Source organism: Panthera leo, chromosome D1 (genome assembly GCF_018350215.1).
Source record: "Panthera leo isolate Ple1 chromosome D1, P.leo_Ple1_pat1.1, whole genome shotgun sequence".
Lineage (NCBI taxonomy): Eukaryota > Metazoa > Chordata > Mammalia > Carnivora > Felidae > Panthera > Panthera leo.
The window spans coordinates 112,462,127-112,485,377 of NC_056688.1; the positions used below are offsets into that span (position 1 = coordinate 112,462,127).

A 23,251-nucleotide genomic window follows, 5' to 3' on the forward strand; every position below is an offset into this window, starting at 1 on the left:
TCCCACCGCTAAAATGTATGGGAGGTACGTGAATTAAATTCAACACGTTGAAATAACATAAAATTGCATTTTAATACCTTTAGGAATAAAAAAAAAAATGCCAAAGACATTTGCTTTATTAGGAAAAACCCGGAGAGAGTGACTTCAGCTCTCTGTAACCAGCTAGTAAACGCTGGCACAGAGAGGGGGGCCGTTCTCCTAAACGAGCTTTTAAGATCAAATAAATTCAAATAATTCGAAACCACCAAAGCTACAAGCCAAGGGCTCAGAGCTCCCCCTTTGGGGTCCGGGGCCTGAAAGGGAGCATTGGTACTCAGATACCAGCTCTAAAACCCACCTCAGACCTCATGCCGAAGGAAACGCCCTGGAAGGATCCTCTCCCGGGAAAGGGCCGTTTTTCGCACCCGGGACGGTGGGGTAACTGTGCCCGGCCCAGCTCTGCGGGGTCTGAGTTCCAGTGGATGACTCCCATTCTGAAAACACGGCTCCGCTTAAATGCACGATCACCTAATTGCTCAGGTAACGCTTATCACGCTTCATCAGGGAAAACGGCTGCCATCAGGATGTTTTCATTAGAGCAGCTACGTGGATGTTTATTGCTTTTAAATCAATCCACTTTCTGATTTAGTGTATTTACCTTGGTGCAGCCAGCAGAGGAAACCCTGCCAGGGGAGGACTTATGCCAGGCGGAGGGGGGCGTCAGGCCTCAGAGGGAGCAGCAGAGCCCCACCCGAACACCCTCACCCTGCAGCCCCCCCTTTACAGGACCTTGAGAAGGCACAGGTGCCCGTCCGCGACGGCGGCCCTGGGGGCTTGCTGGGAGCCGCAGGACCCAGGCTCACACCCTCTTCCCCCAGACTCTCTCCCTGGTCACCCGGAGAATGAGGGCCTGGTGTTCCCCAAGCCCAGGGACTGGAGGAAATCACCCCGTGTGTACCTGCCGGTCCTGGAGCCTCCAGAGAACCAGAGGGAGAATGAGAACTCCAAGCTCGCACAGAAAGGGCCCTTCAAAAAACCAACTTATCTTACAAGCATGTATGAGACGTTGAGTACCCAAAAAGCAGGAAAATTCTGTTGTGGAAAGCCTTTAACTGCAACCCCGAGAAACCTCCCGGGGGAGAGCGCTGTTCACTTCGGAAATGCCCTCTCCTCACTGCAGCGTGCGTTTCTGCCTCTGTCCCCTCGTCCCAGTGACGCCTCGCAAGGGCGAAGCTGACCATTCTCCGCTACTGACTTGTGATCACGACTACCTTTTCCGGATGATTGCTGGGTATCGCCCGACATGTTTGTCCTTGGTCTTGATAGGACAGATCAAAACGCTGAGGTCTTCTTTCCAGCACAGGATGCAGTCCCTTTGAGACACTCACTGCCACTGGGGGTCTCGTCTCAGCTGTGACTGACAGCTGTCCCGAGACCCGCCAGCACGTTAGCACCCTACGCACCCCCCGCCCCCGCAAAATCCCTTAGCAACTACGTCCCGGTGTCTAACATTTTAATTCTTTCAGCTATGATTCATGATGCCGTCTGTGGACAGATAATGAGAGACAATGATCCCCAAATAGTCACCGCTCAGCAAGTAGCTGCCCTGCCCCATCCCAGTTACGGGAAGGCCCCGGGGGCCACACCGGGGACGCCTTCCCTGCTCACGGCCCTTGCCCCGGGGCCCCAGCTACCATGAGGCTTAGGGGCGAGGTGCCTGCGGTGGAGGGAGCAGGCCTGTGCCCCGCACGCCGAGCCTGCCGCCGGACCCCCCTTGCCCTGGCTGCTGGCCCCTGGCGGGCACACGGGCAGGCCTGGAGGGCAGACCCTGCAGTCCCGATCACCCTGCACCTCGCTCAGACGGCGGGGAGATGCCGAACGGTGTGCAGCTGCAGGAAGGCCGGGGGACTTTGTGCCAGTTAAGTGACGGAGGCCGATGATTACCTCGCCCTCTTCCCGGTGACTCACGCCCCATTAGAATTCCGGAGACGACGTCTGCAGGTGGCCGCGTGGCCTCAGGAAAGCTGGCACGGGAGGGACAAGCCAGCGCCGTGTCCGTGAGTGGCTGAGGCGGGATTTAGTCTCTGGTCTCCGCCAGCTTTGCGTTCAGGAAGCGCCAGGCGATTTTCTTCCTCTGGCCACCACCCTGACCACGTGACAGGTCAGCAGGGCCCCTCCGTTCTGGCCGTCCTTTCTAGGTCGTTCCCATGCCCCGACCTCACCCAGAGCGGCACCCCTGAGTGTTAGCCCCCAAGAATGATCCAGAGCCTGGCTTGTCTAGCTCAGGTCTGCCCCCTGCCCCAGGTGCGGCGGCGGCCGAGGGGGTCGCCTGTTCCGCAGGGCCCACGGAGGGGCCCCACCCCAGCTCACAGGGGCTTCAGGCAGACACGGCCAGGGGACGTGTCCGGCCCAGGGTGACTTCCTGTCTGACCCTCTGCCTCAGAAAAGAGCTGGGCCTTCCTGGCTCCCCGGAGGAAGGTACCAGGCAGGGAGGCCCGGGAAACACACAGAAACACATCCAGGTGTCTGTCGGCCTAGGTGTGCGAGGGGAGTTTATTTACAAAAATTCATGTTTTACCTGATTGTATTTCGCCCAATAGCCCAGAAGGCTTTAGAGGATGACTCTGATTTTGCAACTAAAAGATCCGTCTTCCCATCTGCCCCGCGTCGGGCTCCTCCCTGGGGGCCGTGCCCCCCACCTTCCTCCCCAGGCGGGCAGGAGCGACCTCTGCAGCGGGGCGAGCACCTCCCGTGTGTGTCGTCGCTGACTCAGGGGCCACGTGCTGGGTGTTCTCGGGGATCTGAGGCCGGCCGGCCGGGGCGGTGATGTCACAGACGTGGGCTCAGAAACTGAGGCCTCTGGTCTGATCAGTGGGGTCCCGGTGGTCTGTGGGACGCCAGGCCTGACTTCCCTGGTTTGCTTCGCTTCGTTCTTATCGGGAAACGGCAAATGGGAAAGCGAGGCAAGGAGAGGTGACCGAGAAAAGCCTCCACGCAGAGGAGCAGCGGGCTGCGTCCAGGGGGAGGGAGCAGGCCGCCTCTCTGTCCTGCGCACGGTCCAAGGTCCCAGCTTGCTTCTAATGCCACCGTGGGCTGAGGCCGCAGCTGGGCGTCAAAAAGCTGCCAGGTGAACATCTCAAACCAGCCCCCACTTTAAATCGTTGCACTGCCAGAACCAGGAAAGAAAGGCAGCTGCCAAAACACAGGCACCCACTCACCTGCCGCGACGAGAGCCGAAGTCAACAAGAAGGAATGAATCCCCGCACCCTTGGCGGCTGTTCCAGGGGAGGGGTCGGGGCAGAAAGGGTGCCAGCACCTGCCCGCGGGGGCTCCACACCAGCTCTGAGGACAGAAGTCAGACGCTGTTCCTAAGAAGCAGTCACAGCTCGCCTGCCCCGCGGACAGGGGTCAACGGTGCCGTTCCCACAGACACAACCCCGGCCTGCGTCACAAGGCCGCCGCCCACTCCTGGCTTCTGCGTCCAAGCCACGTCCAACCCAGGTGGCTCCGACAGCCCAAGAGTCATTGGAGTAAAAGTGCCAAAAGCTATGTGGTTATTTTTCAAATCAGTCATCAAAAGCAACCAAGCAGTGCTTAGGTATCTGACGGCTTCCAAAGCTAGAGAGAGCAGAGCTGAGCCATCCCGGGCCAAGGCCCTGCCCCCGGTGCCAGAGTGGACTGTGCTTGCTGTGTGACTTTGGCTCCCTGACTTGACATCTCTGAGCCTCAGCTCCCTCATCTGCAGCAGGAACAACAGACCCTTCCTCCCAGGCAACTTGTCCATTACGGCGAGATTCTGTGCACCGGGTAATTAGCACAAACTGCCCACCCTCTAGCACTCAATAAATGGTAGTTTCTAGTACAGTTGCTACTCTTTGTGAGAAGCACTCTCAATAGACAACGGGAGAGTATGTTTGAAAAACACGTTGTACGTAAGGGGAAGAAAGGAGAGAATAAGAGGGAGACGGAGAAACGGTGACTTCTCCGTATTTCCCTCGTTTTATAGAGTTGACTCTAGAACGATGCAGATGTTTTGTGTATCTATAAACATTTAAAACATCTAAAACGCGGCTGTTGACAATCGGAAGTCAAATTAAACATACTGAACGTAAATGCATACAGAGCTGGCGGTGTAAACACAGAGAAGAATTACGCCAAATGACCTCCAAACACGGATGCCATTGCACATCCCTAACAGGATGTGCTCTGATGACAAACGTAACTTCACCATCCGAGCATCGCGTTGCTGGCGGGGCTGTTTTGTGTGTGCTCCACGGAAGGAGCCTCCACTGAGCGCGGACAGGCATGGTGAAACGGCCACAGGCAGGCGATCACTCCCCCGAGAAGAGAGCGGAGTTAGGAAAGACGACACAACGGACGTTTCCGTAAAGCATCTCAGAGCTACCACGGCGACAAAGACCCGAGGTGCTGAGGCTCTGTGCAGGGTCACGGTGACGAAGGCTGCTTTGCCCTGCGATCGGGTGCGCATTCCCCACTCAGGGAAAGGGCTGGGAATCCGAGGGCTGATCCCTACCGGGTGCAGAGAAATCAGTGCGGTGTTTAGCAATAAACAGAGCTAGTCAGCAGTCAAAACCACAGACCTGCAGGCAAAGTCCGGGTGGGAAGGAAGAGTGGAAAACTGAATGAGACATTTAGCTGCTTTCCCTTTCAAGACAAACTTTCTTAGGGGGCCTCTGAACCTGGGAGGGACAGAAGGCTAAAGAGCGGGGCATGAGCACCGGGGTGGAGGGCCCACCAGGGAGAGGGGCGTAGCGAGCACAGCAGGGGCTCAGCTGACAGCATCCGAGGGCACCACGATGGGAGAGAGGGCAACACGGGCTGCAATGAATCCCCGCAAAGCTGAAACCCAGCCTTGCCTCAGCCCCGCGTGTGACCAGACTAGAGAGAAGAGCCCCCAGTCTATCTCCCTAGCACAAAAAAGGGGTAATCGTCTCCGAAACCAAAGAACATCATCTGTCTGGAGTCTATTTTTTGAAAACATATGCAATGCTTGGCATTCAATAAACATCACTCGTCATTCCCAGGGACAGTGCCAGCTGGGGGAAAACAAACAGAAAACTCAGTCAACAGAAACAGACCCACAGATGATGCAGACAGTCGCCTGAGCCACTAAGAACTTTACGGTAGTTAATATTTTCCAGAAAATAAAGGACAAACGAGGGAAAAGGGCTGAAAAGATGGCTAATTTCATCAGAGAACTGGAAAGCCTGAAACAGTCAGTGAAAGACCTTAACGTGTGGGGTCTGCAACCACAAGACCCCTAAGAGAAAACAGAGACAGTAATCTCTTGGATGGCCGTCTGAGCGACACATTTATGGATCTGCCTCATGGGGTGAGGGAAACAGAAAGAAAAATTAACTGTTGGGACTGCACCAAAATAAAAAGCTTTTCACAGCAAAAGAAATCATTAACAAAAGAAAAAGACAGCCTACTGAATGGGAAACGATATTTGCAAGTAAATATTCAATAAGGGGTTAATGTTGAAAATATATAAAGAACTTAAATCAACACCCCAAATCCAAAATAACCCAATTAAAAGTGGGCACGGGACCTGAATATACATTTTTCCAAAGAAGACCTACACGCAGCCAACAGACGCACGAAGAGATGCTCAACATCACTCATCATCAGGGAAATGCAAATCAAGACCACAGTGAGATACCACCTCACACCTGTCGGAAGGGCTAGAATCAGAAAGACAAGAAACAAGGGGTGTTGGCGAGGATGCGGAGAGAGGGGAACCCTCGTACACTGTTGGCGGGAATGCAAACTGGTGCAGCCACTCTGGAAAACACTGTGCAGGTTCCTCAAAAAACTTATGATTACGTACAATCCACTAAATTACACTACTGGGTATGTACCCAAAGAAAATGGACACATGAATCCAAAAAGATACACATACCCCTATGTTTATTGCAGCATTATTTAAAATAACCAAGACACTAGGGGTGCCTGGGTGGCTCAGTCGGTTGAGCGTCCGACTTCGGCTCAGGTCATGATCTCGCGGTCCGTGGGTTCGAGCCCCGTGTCGGGCTCTGTGCTGACAGCTCGGAGCCTGGAGTCTGCTTCAGATTCTGTGTCTCCCTCCCTCTCTGCCCCTCTCCCACTCACACTCTCTCTCAAAAATGAATGAACATTAAAAAATTTTTTAAAATAAAATAAAGTAAAATAAAATAACCAAGATACGGAAACAACTCAAGCATCCGTTGGTGGATAATAGATCAAGAAAATGCGGTGTGTTTGTATGTATTTGAATATATACTCCGTGCATATATACCATTCGGCCATACTGCAGGAATATTAGTCAGCCATAAAAAAGGATGAGATCTTGCCATTTGCAGTAACACAGATGGATCCAGAGGGTATTAGCTGAGTGAAATGAGACTAAGAAAGACAAATACCATATGATTTCACTTACACGTGGAATCTAAAAATAAGAAAACAAAAAAACCAAACGAACAGTTTAAAACCCCCAAACAGGCTCTTAATACAAACAGTCTGACAGCCGCCAAAGGGCAGGGATGTGTGCAAAATAGACACAGAGCATTAAAAGACACAAACTTCCAGCCCTAAGATAAATAAGGCACAGGGGAGGAAAAGTGCAGCTGGGACACTGTAATGACGTAAGGCGACACACGGTGACTACACCTGCTGCGGTGAGCCCGAGTGAGATACAGAGCTGTCAAGTCCCTCTGTCCTATGTCTGAAACGAATGTAACATTGTAGGTCAGTGGTACTTCAAATATTAACAACAAAAAAAGAATCGACCATGACCTCCAGACCTGAAAACACAACACGTGCAATTCAGGACCTAGAGGGTGCGTTTAGGATCCAACAGCACAAAGGAGAGGAGTAAGGCAGCTGGAAACTAGGTCGGGAGGAAGCTCACGGGCGAAGCACGGAGCGGGGAGAGAGGGCACCACGGCAAGGAGGAACGGAACACGCGGAAGCTCGGACGCGTGTGACCGGACGCCTGCAAGGCAAGACGAGGAAGGGGCAGGCGTGCTATCCTGGGTCACGACCCAGCCGATGCAATCCACGAATCCAGAGATTCAAAGAGGTGTGTGGATTTGGGGCAACAGGAAAAACAGCATCTAAGCAGATGCTGAAAACAGACGGAGAGTAAGGCAAACAACCATTACCTACACGTATGTGAAAAGAAACAGGAGGGGTCAGACCAGAAGGCAGGGCCGATCTGGAACCTGCCCCCCACGAAGATAGGCTAACCGTAAGGCTGAATAAATCATCTGCAGAAAAATCAGAGCAGATAATGTATCACCAGCATGAAATCTTAAATAAGGGATTCTGGCAAAAGAAAAATGATCCCGTGGAGCGGGGGGGGGTGGGGGGGGGTGGGGAAACATGGAAATTCAGGAAGAAACACAAAGCAAATGGAAAATAAATAAGCAAGTGATGGGGAGCACAAAAACGTACAGGTATATAAATTTCTAAATGTGTCATCGAAGCCAAGAGACGAAAAAGAGAAAGCTGCGTTGGTGACATAAAAATAAATTACAATAAAATCTTACGCTTTCAAAATCACAAGCAACACTAAAAAATCAATTTTATTTGTAAAAATCTGTAACCTACGGCTGCTAAGCGTTGCAATGCCTACCCATATTATGACAAACCGACATCAAAGACCCCCAAGCCCGAGCCCCGAAACAGCCAAAACCCAGTGGGCAATCTTCAAGGAGCCAACACACTCTAGGAAGTGGGAAGAACCATCAAGAAGGAAAAAGTCTGGGGAGCCTGGGTGGCTCAGTCGGTTAAGCGGCCGACTTCGGCTCAGGTCACGATCTCGCGGTCCGTGAGTTCAAGCCCCATGTCGGGCTCTGTGCTGACAGCTCAGAGCCTGGAGCCTGTTTCAGATTCTGTGTCTCCCTCTCGCTGACCCTCCCCTGTTCACGCTCTGTCTCTCTCTGTCTCAAAAATAAATAAAAATGTTAAAAAAAAAAAAAAAAAGAAGGAAAAAGTCTGCTTTCGGTGGCAGGAGGGGCTGAGAGGTGATGGTGCCCACAGCTCCTGGATGACGGTCGCGTGTTTGACCGGGAGCGTGTGACAGGTGTTGGAATATTTCTCCCATACAGGTGACGGCCCGGATCCCTGGCTTTCGCCTGCACCCTTGAGCTCCAGATCATTCCGCTTGAACCCTGACTAGCTTAGCGAGGCAGCCCCTCTTTCCTTCCAGCCTCTGGCATCCAGTGACCAGTGAGCAAGTGCCCCAAGATGCAGCAGTGAGCCCGGTGTCCAGCCACAGTGGGTTGCTGTTCCCCAGATGCCATGTCACCCCAAGGAACACCAGGTCTGGGAGTGGCTGTGAAACGCCTGTCTTCAGATGCACTAGGGTCAGCATCCCTCCCATCCCCGCCCCTGGAATCGTGCGGCTGAGACCCCTGACTTCGCGTCTGAAGCATCTTCTACGCATCCAGAGGCTTCGGTGGGGCAACCAGCCCAGAAAGTGACGCCTCTTCCTCTCTCGAGATAGTGGTGAGCACGCCGGACATCAGCCCCTCTTTCGTGGTCTTTCTCTCCTTCCGAGTTGGAGCCTTCACGTAGGACTGCCTTAAGGGGAGGCCACCGTCATAAAATGGCACCCATAACGGGCAACTCTGGAGCCTGGCCTCTGTCTCCCCTCAACGCACAATGCTTTGAGGACACGGACAGTGCCTTTCTGTCCTCTGGCCATTGCCCACCGCCAGTCCGACAAGGTCAGCTGGACCCTCCCTCCCCACCCCCGGCCCGGCTCAGGTTCTCGGCAGATGGAAATGAACACCCCTGCCCACCGCACACCATCACTCTAAGCCTCCCTCCACCAGCCGCTCAGGAAACGTAGAGAGCCGGATACGACATGACAGTTTGCAACACAGAGGGAAGGTGTGTGGGGTTTCACAGTGGGCCACTATTTATATCTGCATGAATCAGCAGCCTGACGCTGTTTCTGTAAAAGAAAGCCATGGGCAAGTATATGCCGCGTTTCATCAGTGACTTTATGGGATAAGTATCTCAAAGGTATCCTGCTACATTGACCCTGATCCAAGAAACACGTGCATTTTATTAAAGACCGCCCACCAAGGTGAAGAAAACCCTTTTAAAGCTTGTAGGTGAGGCAGCGGGTGGCCGTGGGTACCGCCTGGAGATCTCCAGAGTGCTTAGTAAGGAAACGGCACGTCGGGAAAACGTGTCCTTGAATCTCTTTCTGTATCCGAGCCCCGCCCCGGGCACGAGCAGAAATCGTGAAATGTGCCTTTGCAAGGGGCCAGGCACTCAACACCTGGCAGAAACGACACGCGAGGCCAAGCATTTCTCCACCCATCCGAGCCCGGCAGGTCTAGCCTGAGATGTCATGAATGCCAACCCCGTGGGAAGCCCACACGTCACCAGCCTCTTGCCATCCTGGCGCGTAGACAGTCTGTCCTCCTCATTCGCAGTAGCTCTTGTCTACCAAGTCACTGTGAACGCCGATGTAGCAAATACTGAGCAGGTGCCCCTAAGGGAGACGCAGGGGTTAGGTTCCCACAGCCTCTGCTCACGTTTTCACCAAGCCATCGACGCTCAGCTGCCTCGATGAGTGTTTCTGGGGGAGGACACCTTGTCTAATACATACAGTTGACTCGCCAACACTGGCCTCACGGAAGCAGGGCCACAGCTCACGCGCGGACGACGCTCAGCCGACACGCACTTTGTCCCTAGGACACGTTCCTGCGCTCACATCGCCGGCCAGCTCGGCAGCACTGTGCCTGGGGGCTGCTAGGAGCCGTAAAACACCAGCAAAGGACACGGAAACGCACAGCGAAAAATCGCTCCTTGTTTTTCTTTTGGGCTGACACGTTGTAGTGAGCGGGCAAATTCACACGCACGGAGCCTTGCAAACAGTGAGACGGGATACGGGCGTCTTCAGAATCCCCTGGTCTGGCCGGAGGAACAAGGCGAGGCCGCCCCCACGTCCCACCACTGATCGCCAGCCCTGCTTCTGGTTCCTGGTTGGGTCCTCCCCACCTGCTTGCAACCGAAAGGGGAGCCAGTGGTTGGAGCCTTCGGCCGCCAGGCGTGGGGGAAGGAGGAGCCCAGGCAGGCACCCATCGTACGCTTGTTAAGGCAACTCGATATGTGAGCTTCTCCGTTTAAGGAAACGAGGACCCACAGTATGAAACAGACTCCGAAGAAAGAAACAACGTGGAGACACAAGGGTCTTGGTACCTGTTTCATAAGCAGTAACACTTTCCCACAGTGAGCAGGAATCCCCGAGCACAGACTCTGAATGCCGTTTAAATATTCATGGACATACCGCAGTCCATCTTCAGAAACGACCTCACAGTTATGTGCCCCGTTCACGCCTTCCCTCCTGCTCTGTGTCCTGGGTCATTTTGCCGCCCAGCTCGAGAGCAGTCAGAGCACAGGGGGTGGGCTTGTCCTGTGGGGCCGACGGATTTGGGCCGGAGTTGGAGGGATGGGGCCACCGGCGGGGGGGGGGGGGGGGCGGGAAGCATGCGAGTCAATGCAAGGAAGGGAGCCCAAGACAGCAGACCGCCTTGGAAAGTGAAGAGTTCCCCATCTCTGAAGGAGTGCAAGCAGGGGAAGCCGAGATCGTGAGGACATGGTAAAATGCCGTAAAACACAGGCAAGGTGCAGGTGGCCAATGAGAGCTTTCAACACCATGAGCCACCTGCCCAGATACTCAGATGAATGGGAGACACTGTTATAGGACCTGTCCCCGCCTATGAGGATGGCCCAGGTTCCACAATTCCTCGGTCACTTAGGAGAGACTCCAGGAATCACAGCACTCTCCCGTCCACCCTGGGTCCCAAAGGTACTCAAAGGAAAGGTGCTCAGAGGTCTGAGACAGCTGGTCGACCAGCCAGGAAACCTAATTCAGTGGAGCCCAGAGCCTGGGAGCCCAGAGCCTGCTTCAGATTCTGTGTCTCCTCCTCTCTCTGCCCCTCCCCGATTGGCACTCTGTCTCTCTCTCTCTCTCTCAAAAGTAAGTAAGCATTAAAAAAATTTTAAAAAAGGATGGAGACGAACCAGAGTCCTAACACCGACTTTAGAGCCTCCAACTACCTGTAAAGCAACAGACAAAAGGAGTTCAGACCACCACACGCTGTCTCTGCCAGAGATTTCTCTGTTTTGTTAGCAATCCCGTAGCTTCTGACGACCACATTCGAAGGTAGAAGCCAGAGCGGAAATCGTTGTCAGTGAGAGAGACAGAGAGCATGGTGGCCAGGTGAGTGAGGGCAGGGACCTGTGGCTTCTCCATACAGTCCCCTAAAGAAGAGGGACCAGAGAATGTGAGCGAGTATAGACAGCAAGGGCCCCAAGCGGTGGGTAAATTACACCGGCAGCACGGGCGGTCCCTACCGCGACTCAGTCAACGCTGAGCTTCCCGGGAGGAGCGTCGTTCCTCACCGGAACCAGCTCCTCACATCCCTCTCCTTCCCTGGGATTTCTCGACTGGCCTGACCTTTCTGGAAAAGCAGCTGGGAGCTGCAGCCGGTAAATCGGGAGCCTGGAATCTGTAGCAGGAGACAGGCACTCTGTGCTGCCCAAACTCCGGTTCTCTGCCTGGAGCTCGAACGTGACAGCCGCCAGCCCCGGACAAACGGAGATGCCGAGCAGAGAGACCCTGGGCTTTAGGGAAAAGTCATGGGCTCCAAGCGGCTTCTGTCTGCAAGGAAAGCTGAAAGTCCCCCAACAGCAGATACCCAGACGCATCCAGACAGAAGGTGCCCCTGGGGCGTCTCCTAGAACTAGCGATGGAGAATACAGACATCTTACGGAAGTCCCAAAGTCAACTGGCAATCAGAAAAGAGGGCCAAACACTCAGGACCAAACAGAAACCCCAAAGCCTTTCATGGAGATCTGCCGACTGGCTCTACGGAGGACCCACCCACCGGGGGTGGATGCGACTTGGGCTCAGCGCCTGCATCAGGCCGCCTCCCACCCAGATGAGCTTTGCATGGGCGGCAGGAGGCCACATCACCAGCAGGCCCCCGCTGTCTCCAGACACTGTGACCTCCTCAGGGCCCAGGGAGCAGGACCAGCCCACACACCGTGGGCGACCCAGGCACCAGCGCGCCCTTGAAAAGAGCTCCCTTTCGGCCGCACGGACTTGGTCCTGTGATTGCCGTGACGATGACCCTGGCCTACGACCCAGGTTCTATTCCTATGCCGCGAGTGGGGATGTTACTGACCTCGCATCCACAGGGACCAAAAGCACACTGAGCGCTCAGTGTGCCTGGTGCCTGGGAGGTGCTCAGGGGATGTGGTGGCTCCCGCCATCAGCCCCGAACATGCCCCCACGGAGAGGCAGGCAAGCAGGACGGGAAGGCAGGACTTAGGGAAACAAAGTCTGGGCCGAGATGAGGTGGCGTCCCTGTTCAACTCGGGGATTGACTGTATTTGAGGAACACAAACCCACATCACGTCCTCACTCGTTGCCTCCATTCAGGCCCCCTTCATCGCCCCGGGGTCTTTATGGTCCTGCTGAAAGGCCGCGGCTCTGCCTCAGCTGCCGGAGGGGCACAGCCTGACTGGTCCAGAATCAGCCCTTCTGATGAGACTTGGTAGGACAAGAGCTCGGGGGCCCTGGGACAGGGTCTCAGCATCACTGAGGCGGCAGGGGGAGGTCCCAGGCACATCTCTAACCCCTGTAAGCCTAGAGGGGATGCTCAGAGGCTGAACAACACTGAATGAGCGGGTAGAGGCAGCCGGCCTCATGAATGTCATCCACTTAGCTACTGCTCTGGGGTTTTGTGGGAACGGCGTCCCCTCCCCAAGGAATGGCATGTTCCTAAAACCAACAGTCACGTTCACTCAAGGGGTGACAGGAACAAAGGCTTAGGGTTGGGGTTAAGGGAGGCAGGTGGAGACCCCGGGAGACAATGATGATGCAGGGTGAGGATACCTGTGGGCACCCCCTTCAGGGAGGGGCTATGAGCTTCCCCGAGGGACAGGACCAGCCAAGCAGTCGGGGAGGGGCTCCAGGCACAGGGAAGGGCGCCTGTGAGCCCCTATCCAGAACCTTCTCCTCTGGCCACTAGCCTTTCCCTCTTGGGGTGGGTAGAGTGACGGCCCCCAAAAGATTCCATGACTGGATCCCGAGCCAGCAAACACGTGACCTTCTATAGCAAAACAGGTGTTTGCCGAGCGACGAGGTTAGGGACCCCGAGATGGAGACGTTGTTCCGGACTGTCCGGGTGGGGCCTGAATGTAATCACAGGTGTCCTTGTAAGAAAGAGGCAGAGGGAGATTTGAATACAGAGGAGGGGCCCTGTGACTGTGGAGGTGGAGGCTGGAGGGGCGCAGCCACAGCCCGGGGTCCCTGGAGCCCCAGAAGCTGGAGGAGGCAGGAAGGACCCTCCCCCAGAGCCTCCGGAGGCAGCACAGCCCTGAAACACCTTGATTCAGACTTTCGGCCCCCAGGCTGTGAGGGTACATTTGTGCTGTCTTAAGCCACTGTCCTTCTCCCCCTCTGAGGACCCCCGGTAGAAATGACTCAATTATGGAAGAGCTGGCCGGTTTCCAAACACAGAAAGCTCAATCGCCTTAAGTCTTTCTCAAAAGGGGTGAAACCACCCCACCCCCGGGGGGAAACAGTTCTCGGGGCATGAAAATATCTATTTGTATGCATACAGCCCAGCTATGCACCTAATACCCGAAAAAACGTTAGTGTATCCGTGGTGTTAAAGCCTCACGGAGAGGCGATCAGGAAAGGAACAGTGAGAAAGGACAATCTGAGCAAAGCAGCCACCAGCGGGGGTCACGGGGCCACTGCACTCGTGGGCCCACCGAGGTCTGCGGGGAACCTGCAGGGGCCACGTGTGGGAATTCCACGACGACAGCAGGGGCCCCGTCTCTGCCCACCCCACCCGCCGCCCCTGCCCGGAGCCTGCTCACCCTGGCGGGGAAAGCGGCAAATGGGGCAGGATGGTGGGAGCCCAGGGGGCACGGGGCCCAGACGGGCTGCGAGGTTGGAGTCTACGGTCCCAGATTTCAGGTGGGCCTTCCCAGCTGATGGTCACGTGGATTCGTGATACTTCAGCCTCAGGCCCAGAAAGCCGCTGGCCCCTTGCGTGGCCCCCAGGCGGACGCTCCAGAAATGGGAGCCCCGCCCTCGTCGTCCCTGCTGCTGGGGCTCTTCCTGGGGAACTAGGCGGACGCCTCACCAGATGCCCACACGGGCACGTGGCTACGCCCAGGGCCACACGTGAAGAGTGACGGCAGGGGACAGAGTCAAAGACAAGATACGGAGCAGCGCACAGAACACTCAGCACCCTTGGCCCAGAGCACACGTCCTGCCGTTCAGGTTGGCTACGGGCAGAATGTTCACGACCCCCTCGAATTCCCGTGTTGAAGCCCACCCGACCCCCGTGTGTGGGATTTGCAGGTGGCGCCTTTGGGAGGTGGTTGGCGTCAGCCGAGGCCATGGGGAGGGGGCCCGCGACGGGATTCACGCCCTGGCGAGCGAGCGCGGGCAGAGCCCTCTGTCTCTCCAAGCACACGTGCAGGCAAGGCCAGGAGAGGACACGGGGGGCGCACGGCGTCTGCGAGCCGGGAGGAGGGCCCTCGCCAGCCACCGAACAGACTGGCGCCTGGATCTCGGGCCTCCGGCCTCCGGAACTGTGGCGACAAACGTCTGGTGTTCAGCTGCCCGGGCTGTGCTATTCGGTGCTGGTGGCCACGTGGACTGACACCGGGCCGTTTCCACTTCGCTTCTACGCGGTAAAGAATCCGAGGACTCACATGAGGGGGCGGGTATTTCTTCAGGAGACACACAGCTGATTCGTAAATGTCTCACGTCCGTCACTGGCACCCGGCTTCCCACCTGCTGCACACCTGTGCCGGGCTGTCCCCCGTTAACATCGTCGCTTAGCGCCCGGCACGGAAAGGCGCAAGGACCGCGTGACCCACGGCCTCCGGCAGCCACGGTGCATTTCAGCTCCAGTCGCGAGGGTTCCAGGTCTGGTGCTGGAGGAGAACGTGCATCCTCTCCACTCGGAGAACTTTACGGTTTAAGGGGGGGGGAGGTAGCTGATGTAGGAAGCACCCGCTCTAACACGGTGTGTAAACAGCATGTTACCGAGTAACGTGGGAACCGAAACGAAGGGTCCGCGGCCCAAGGCTCCCCAGGAATACATCCCGCAGAGGAAGAACTTTGGTTCTGAAGGGTGACTAGGAGTTTCCAGGCAAAGGTGAGGTCATGGTGGGGGGAGGGGCAACATTGGAGTTTCTTTTCTCGTCTTAGTGTTTTTTAATGTTCCTTTACTTATTTTTAATTTTTTGTTAATCTTTATTTTTGAGAGAGTGAGAGACAGAGCGAGAGCAGGGGAGGAACAGACAGAGAGGGAGACACAGAATGCGAAGCAGGCTCCAGGCTCCGAGCTGTCGGCAGAGAGCCCGACGTGGGGCTCGAACCCACAGACCGCGAGATCGTGACCCGAGCCGAAGTCGGACGCTCAACCGACTGAGGCACCCAGGCGCCCTGAGAGTTTCTCTAAGAAAATAAAATATTTTTTTTTTCATCAGTGCCATACGTCAGAATGGATGGCTTGAAAAGCCAAATCCTCCACGGGTCGTACCCTGCCACACTCCATCCAGCCCCAGAGACGCCCCAGCTGGGTCTAGCAGTTGGGATGCTTTCTTAGGTCTTTACCCTGTTCGTGAGTAGTACACCTCTGCTGCTCTCTCTCGATCTCTTTCGGTTTAAATGTTAGCTACTGACATCCCGTCAAAGACCAGGGTTCAGCCCACTCACCACACAGCCCGGGACAGACGTGTCCCAGGCTGCAGTTAAAGAATCACATGTGCTCACGTTACGATGGCCGTCTACACCCTTCCCGCAGCCGAGAGAGCCAGCCCGCTATGACTGCCTTTCTCTTCAGTAACAGCCGTGATTTAAGATCTGCTTTTTTGTTTACCTATAATCAATCCACCTCTGCTTTTTTAAAAAATACTTTTAAGTGTATTTATTTATTTTGAAAGAGAGAGCAAGCCGGGGAGAGGCAGAGAGAGAGAGGGAGAGAGAGGATCCCAAGCAGGCTCTACACCGGCAGCACAGAGCCCGACGCGGGGCTCGAACCCACAAACCGTGAGATCGTGACCTAAGCGGAAATCAAGAGTCGGACACTTAACCCACCGAGTCCCCCGGGGCGCCCCTACCCATCCCCGCCTTCCGATGGACGTACAAATCAGGCAGAGCACGAGTCCTCCTAGGGGCAAACACATCGGATGACCCCCGTGTCCTTTGTTTCCAGGCAACACTCCTCCTGGTGCAGCCCACCCCCCTGTGCCCGGCGGGCTGCCCCCAGGGCCTCGCCCCAGGTCAGGGTCTCCCCGTTCTCGCTGACCCCCCGTTGGGTGGGGCGCACCCTCAGCAGCGCCCTGAGACAGCGTTCACATGAGGAACACGTGTGTACCCTCACGCGGGTCTCCTGGAACACTGGCTGGGAGGGCTCTTCCCTCGGAGCCCCAGAGGAAGAACTGAGGTCACGGTCAGAGAGCTCCCCACGCTGCTGCTGGGATATTCGAACCCCGATCCTTTATACAGAAACTGGCTTCTCTCTCTTGAAACGTAAGGATCACGTTCTGGGGCGCCTGGGTGGCTCAGTCGGTTGAGCGGCCGACTTCGGCTCAGGTCGTGATCTCACAGTCCGTGAGTTCGAGCCCCACGTCGGGCTCCGTGCTTACGGCTCGGAGCCTGGAGCCTGCTTTGGATTCTGTATCTCCCTCTCTCTGACCCTCCTCCGATCATGTTCTGTCTCTGTCTCAAAAAAATAAACGTTAAAAAAATTTTTTTAAAAAAAATAATCATGTTTTTATTTTTATTCCCAAAGTTCTGGGCTCTAGTGACCCCTGTTCCGGCTCTGGGCCTTTGCTCATATGTCACCCTGGAAATTCAGGGGCCGTTTCGATCGAGAATCTCGCATCCTGGTCAGTGGCATTGTCTTGAATGATCTCTTTGCTAGTTTCTTCTCTTTTTTCTGCTTCTTCTGGAAACTCCGTTATTCAGATGTCAGGCCCACGTGGTGACTCCCTGAATTTTCTGACACCCCACTTCTGCCCGTCTCCTGACCCTCTTCAGGGTCGCTGCTGTCATTAGTAATTGTCGAGACCCCCCTCAACGCCCCAGTCACACACATGCCCTACCCCCCCTGGTTGTTTTGACGATACTATTTTCGAAGTTCCCTTCTGGTCTCTGAGTTTCTCAGGTTCTGTCCGGCGTCTGCCTTTCACGCCGCGGTTTCCCCGAGCCAGCCCCATTTTCCATCCGAAACACATGCACGCAGAATGGAGGCTCTGGGGGTCAGCTGCTCTGGGGAACAGGAGGACCCACAGGGCGCTTTCACTGGGGCGTGGGGGATGAAACCCAGCACTCTCGGCAGAAGGGCTCCATTCCCAGAGGTGACAGCGAGTGCAAAGGCCCTGGGGCGAGAACGTGTCTGGAGTGCTTGAGAAAAAGCAGGTGTTCGGAGTAGAACGAGCAAGCCAGGAGGGCGAGTTAGGAGGTGGTCACGTGACCCCCCCAACCTTAGTGCAACTTCCCAGTGTCCCCCCCCCCCCCCCCACCACGTGCAGCACAGAAGACGGCACAACGGGACAGATCCTGGGACTCGGCTCACGACATCAGCACGGAGTGGAAGGTCATGGGAGAAACGAAATCGCCTTGACCTTGCACTAAAATCCATGTGGATTTCAAGGACACAAGGCACAAGCAAATAGTTTGGGTTTTGAGTCGCTAAACAAAACGATTCAGGAAAGTGCCTTGCGGGAATAAGGAACAGAGGTGCCCGATGAGCGCATTTCATCGGTTTCCCAGAAAATACGCAAAACCAGAACCGGATGTCCCCAAAATGTCAGACTGCCTCTGCCGCTGGTCTGCCCACCAGCCCAGAAGCAGCTGCTTCGATAAGAGCACGACTAGGGCAGAGCACGCGGTCTTCTGCAAGGCGCTCACCACGCCATCTCAAATTGTGCGTGAGAAGGTGTCCGTCCCTCTCCGTCTACACTGCTGAATGAGTGAGCTCGACGTGCACGAGATCGACGTGCATTCCATACAAAGTACGTGAGACACTCGTCGTCTGGGGGATGACAGCCGGGGCTTCAGACAAGACACAAGGTCACTTTCAGGAGCCGAGTGATCCCCCAGGGGACACGCAAGGCCACACGCTGTGCGCCGTAGAATCACAGAGCGAAGGGCTTGAAGACACAGGAAGCATCGCCAGGCAGAACTTACGGGACTCTGCCTGCGAGGCAGCCACAGCCCGGTGCTTTGAAACGCGGTCCCTGTTTCCTGCTTCGGCCGTCTTCCTCCTGCTTTTACGTCCTGCGTGGCGGTCGAGGATGAACACAGGGTCCGGTGGCCAAGGGCAACCTGCGCCGACCCTTACCAGCCACGGGACCCAGTGTTCCTGAAGGGCAGCCACAGGAGAAACGACTGCCGATGACGTGAGTTAGGGTCAGTGCCAGGCGGGCAGAGAGCTGCACCCACGGAAAGGCAGCCCACGCCACGGCACCCCACCTTGACGGATTCCACCCCTTCCCGCCCCCTTGCCCTCCGACCTCCTGCCTGTATTAACGCTAGACGCCAGTCTTTCAGAAGACCTCTCCTCACCATTTCCTCGTCTCCTTATTCCTCACGCCCTGTGTCCGGGCATCTGACCAGCAGCCCAGAGACAACACAACTGCGACCCACGTGGGGAGAAAGGCCACCTCTCCACATATGCCGGGGGCTGGAAGGCCTGCCTGCAACCCCAAGGAAGTCCCTTTGGGGGAGGAGCTTCCGGGAGGCGGGAAGGACTCATCAATACCCCCGTGTGCCAGCCAGAGCTCCCCGGGGGACACGCCCATAGGACGTGTGTGTGGACACGCAATTGAGAGGAGCTGCGGGGCCAGACAAGTCCGAAATCCGTAGGACAGGCCGGCAACCTGGGAACTCAGGCAGATGTTGTACGTTACGGTCGTTTTTTTTTTTTTAACATTCTTTTAAAGTTTATTTATGTTTGAGAGAGAGAGACAGAGCATGAGCTGGGGAGGGACAGAGAGAGAGGGAGACTCAGAATCCGCAGCGGGCTCGGGGCCCCGAGCCGTCAGCCCGGAGCCCGACGCGGGGCTCGAACCCACAAGCTCTCCATTACAGTCTTGAGGCAGAATTTCGTCTTCTCTGGGAAACCTCTTTCCTTTATCCCTTTAAGGCTTCCCGCTGATTAGATGAGGCCCACCTACATTACGGAGGGCTCGTCGCCTTCACTTCACTGGCGGGAGACGTGCTTTAACCACGCCTGCAACGCACCTTCGCAGCAATGCCCACGCTACTGTGCTTAGGTAGCTGGGTGTGAGCGCCTAGCCAAGCCGGGCAGCAGACCGGCCACCAGGAGCTGCCCGACCTGCGTTCCGTCTTCACGTAGACCGTCCACGTCTTCAGACTTCCTCCCGTTCCGTTTGTCTTCAAAATCGGGATACGTTGTTTTTTGCTCCCTCGGGCTGAACGGTCCAAGGCACCAAGGACCCCTAACGTTGCTCACTCCGAGCCAGGAGGCAAGGTGTGCTACAGAAAGCGTGCCGAGCGCTGGACTGGAGGTCGGGAGGCCCGGAGACCACAACCCCAGCCACTCGCTCGCTTCGCGTCCCAGTGCGTCCACCTCTCTAGAGTCCCATTTCATCTACGAATCGGGCACAAAAACGACTACCTCGTTGGGATTTTGAACGTCAAATGGCAACATTCGGAAGAGTATTTGTAAGCTTTAGAAGTCTGTGCAAAATCATCATCACCATCATCGCCATCATCCCCAACATCACCACCACCATCATCAACGTCACCACATCATCACTTTACAGGTTAATTTTTGGCCCCTCGGATTTCAAACGGTGAAATCTTAACTCCCGAATGTTAGCGTTTGCAGAGAGGGCTTTTAATGTTAAGTGTGGTCATAAGGGTGGGACCCCAGTTGGATGGAATTATTGCTTCCACAAGGAAAGGGTTAGACAGCAGAAAGCCCCTCCTGTCTCTACATATGCGCAGAGGAAAGACCGGCGAGTAGGTGGCCATCTTTCAGCCAGGAGGAGAGCCTCGCCCGAAACTACATTTTCTGGCACCGTGACCCTAGACTTCCAGCCTCCAACACCGCGTGAAATAAACATCTGTCGTCTACGCCTGTGGCGTTCGGCTACGGCTGCCGGAGCTGACCGAGGCCACCGCCAACATCACTGTCTAATCTACGCCCAGGGGCCACTGTAAGCGCCTCTCCTCCTTCTCCTCCTCCTCCTTCCTTTCCTTCAAGAATCATCTCTCTTGGGATTCTCAAACCCAAGCAGGCACCAGGATCTGAGAGGGCTCCTCAGAACCCAGGACACCAAGCCCTGCCCTTGAGCTTCTGACTCCGTGGGACCGGGGTGGGGGAGGGCTGCGCATCCGCATTTTCCCTCAAGCCCTGGAGTGTCACCGATGCTGCCGGTTGAGCGTTTGGAGGAAACCATGAAGCAAATGTTTGGCCAGATGAACTCATGGAACGGGCCACGATCTCTCAGAACGGCAGCCGAGGAGCACGAGTGTTTTGCAGGGAGCACATCTGATCCTCTCAAAGGGCGCAGCAAACCATCGCTTCAGCCACACTCTGGACAGTAAGGGGTTCCTCTTCCACAACCGGGAGGCGGGCGCCGTGAGCGAGAATGAGAGCCGTGCACTTCGTAGCCGGGGCTCGCGGGCTGAATCGCATCTCTGCATCGTCACGGTGTGAGAAGGCAGGGGACACGAGGGAGGGACCCAGCTCCCAGAAGCCGCGGAGCCCGTCTGGGCATGAAGACCAAGTAGCCCGGACTCTGAATCCGCCGGTCACGTGAACAACGCTTGCAGCATACAGAGTCCTATTACTCAGCTGCATTTTGCTGAGTAATTTTGCATCATTATCATTTCCATCATTATAATTTGCATTTTGCTGGGTCTTCCAGACCCATTTGGGCACTTGACTGATTATCAAAGGAGAGACAGATGGCCTGGCCTCGGAGCTGGTGCCGCCCTGCTCCCGGGAGCGTGTGTACCAAGCATCCTGCCAGGACTCCCGTAAGGGGTGTCCCGTCCCAGGGGATTGCTGCGATGACGCTTCAGCGGGGGGAGGGGGGGGGGACCCACGGGGGAGGCCACCTATATGCCTTTGGTCCTGGACGCCACGCACGGCTACTTTCCGGGAGCACCCCGTGTCAGTTACCAGGCGCTGCCCCAGAGTCGGAAAGGGGTCTTCTGTATCCCCAAAGGGCTTACTGTGAAACAAGGACATCAGCTTTCCTTTTCTACGCGGCTGAAGCAATAGTTTGACTTGAGAAAAGTAAAAGGACCAAAGAAATGTTATTTAATGACAAAAAAAAGAAATCTTTAAACCAGGACCACCAGCAAGCCACAGCAAGGCCCTCAGGGGCAGACGCAGGCAAGTGGAAGGTGCCACCGCGGCCCCTAAGCATCCCCAGCAAGAGGACGCTTCCCGGGACGGTAAGGGCGGCCTTCTCAGACCCGTTAACAAACCGGGAAGTCACGTCCACGACCCATTTTGCTGTAAATGCCTGAAAGCCACAAGATTCGAGACCACAATCCAGGCCCACCGCCGTGGGTCAACGACGGTAACTTTTACGGGTGGCTTTTAAACAGCCAGCCCAGGGTTCGGGGCAGACTGGTTCATTCTCAAGACGTCAAACCCGTCCTTATGAGCAAGGCCTGAGAAGGGTGCGCACCAGTTCTGAGTCGGAGACCTCCTGGCTCGGTAAGAGGTAAAAATCACCTCCAAATAAAAATGACGGTCACCTGGGTTTTCCTGCAAGTGGAGACATCCGACCACATTCAGGGTCAAACAGCATTTCTGTAACTTAGCCCCGCCCCCCCCCACAAATCTGTTTTCGCCCTAAACCATCTGGTCAGCTGCATCGAAATCATCCATCCAACAGGATTTTTACTCAGCTGGAAAGGGGAACAAGGCACCCCGAGAGCGACCACGCGGACGGCCCTCAGACACAACCCGCGGAGGGAAAGAAGCCGGACACAGAGGCCACACGGTGTGTGGATCCTTTTCTACGGAAGGTCCAGAACGGGCAAATCCACGGACAGAAAGTGGATTCGTGGTTGCCAGCGGCTGGGGGTGGGGGAGAGTGGGGGGTGGTAATGAGTGGGGTGGGGGGGAGGGTTACTTGGGGGGTGATGAATCCACACAGCACTGAGGGTTGCACAACATCTGGAATGTTCTCAGGGCCCCTGAAACGCGCCCTTTGAAATGGTCAAAACGGCCGACATTGTGTGATACATACCAGCACAATTTAACCACGAGGAGGTGGTGGCTTTGCCCTCCACCCCGGAGCCCTGTGGCCACCGCCGGGCTGGCGTCGCCTCCCTCCACTCCGGGACAGCAGGCCCCGTGGGGGTGCCAGACGACGGCAGGCCGCCTCCCCACGGCAGAGCCACAAAGCGCCCCGCTTGCAATCGGCCCGCAGAGGCTGTTCGCACGCCCACAGGGGTGAATGGCTGCAGGCTCCCGCCGCTCTGCCCACCGGGAAGGAGGGCTGCGTCCGGACGGGCAAACCGAAAGGCGCCAGCGGCTCCGGCGTGAAGGGGGCGCAGGCTCCCAACCAGGCAACGTCCCCGCGAGACGGGCCGACCTCGTGCTGGACACACGGGGCCGTGCGGAAACCGCGTGGCCTCCCGCGACGGCGCACGCATGGGTGGTGCGGCTCTGGGCGCTCCTCTTACCTGAAACGGGGTCTGGCTGTTGTAGTTCTTGAGTTCCTTGTTCCCGCCTCGGAACAGCAGCACTCTGGCACAGCTGTCCTGCAGGGGGGAGAAGAGAAGCCCGTTTGTAGGCCGGTGGCACAGACGTCCTCCAAAGGGACACGCTCCGAGGCTCCGCGCACAAGAAATCCGGGACGTGACGCAGGTCTGCAGGGGGCGCCTCTGGTCACGGGGGCGGTGAGGAAGAGGGTGAGCGCAGGGGGGCGGGGAGGACGGGGGTGAACGCGGGGGGGTGAGGACGGGGGTGAGCGCAGGGGGGCGGGGAGGAAGGGGGTGAACGCGGGGGGGTGAGGATGGGGGTGAGTGCAGGGGGTGGTGAGGACGGGGTGAGCGCAGGGGGCGGCTCCAGTCACCAGGGCGGTGAGGACGAAGGGGAAGGGCCCCGCACCCTCCCGGGTGACGCTTAACTTCTCTAAACACTTTGGGATGACAGCTTGGCAGAACCTATGAAAATGCATAACGTGTGCACCCCACGGCCGAACCCCTCCC

The 23,251-nt window shown here is 56.2% G+C and overlaps 1 protein-coding gene across 1 annotated transcript in view; it reads right to left on the minus strand.

The window, feature by feature from the left end:
* The window catches only part of SHANK2 (SH3 and multiple ankyrin repeat domains 2), a 490,038-nt gene that overhangs the window by 342,592 nt on the left and 124,195 nt on the right, over positions 1 to 23,251 (minus strand). Inside the window, 1 exon segment of the mRNA XM_042904258.1 lies at positions 22,724 to 22,801. Coding sequence (XP_042760192.1) covers positions 22,724 to 22,801 — 78 coding nt within the window.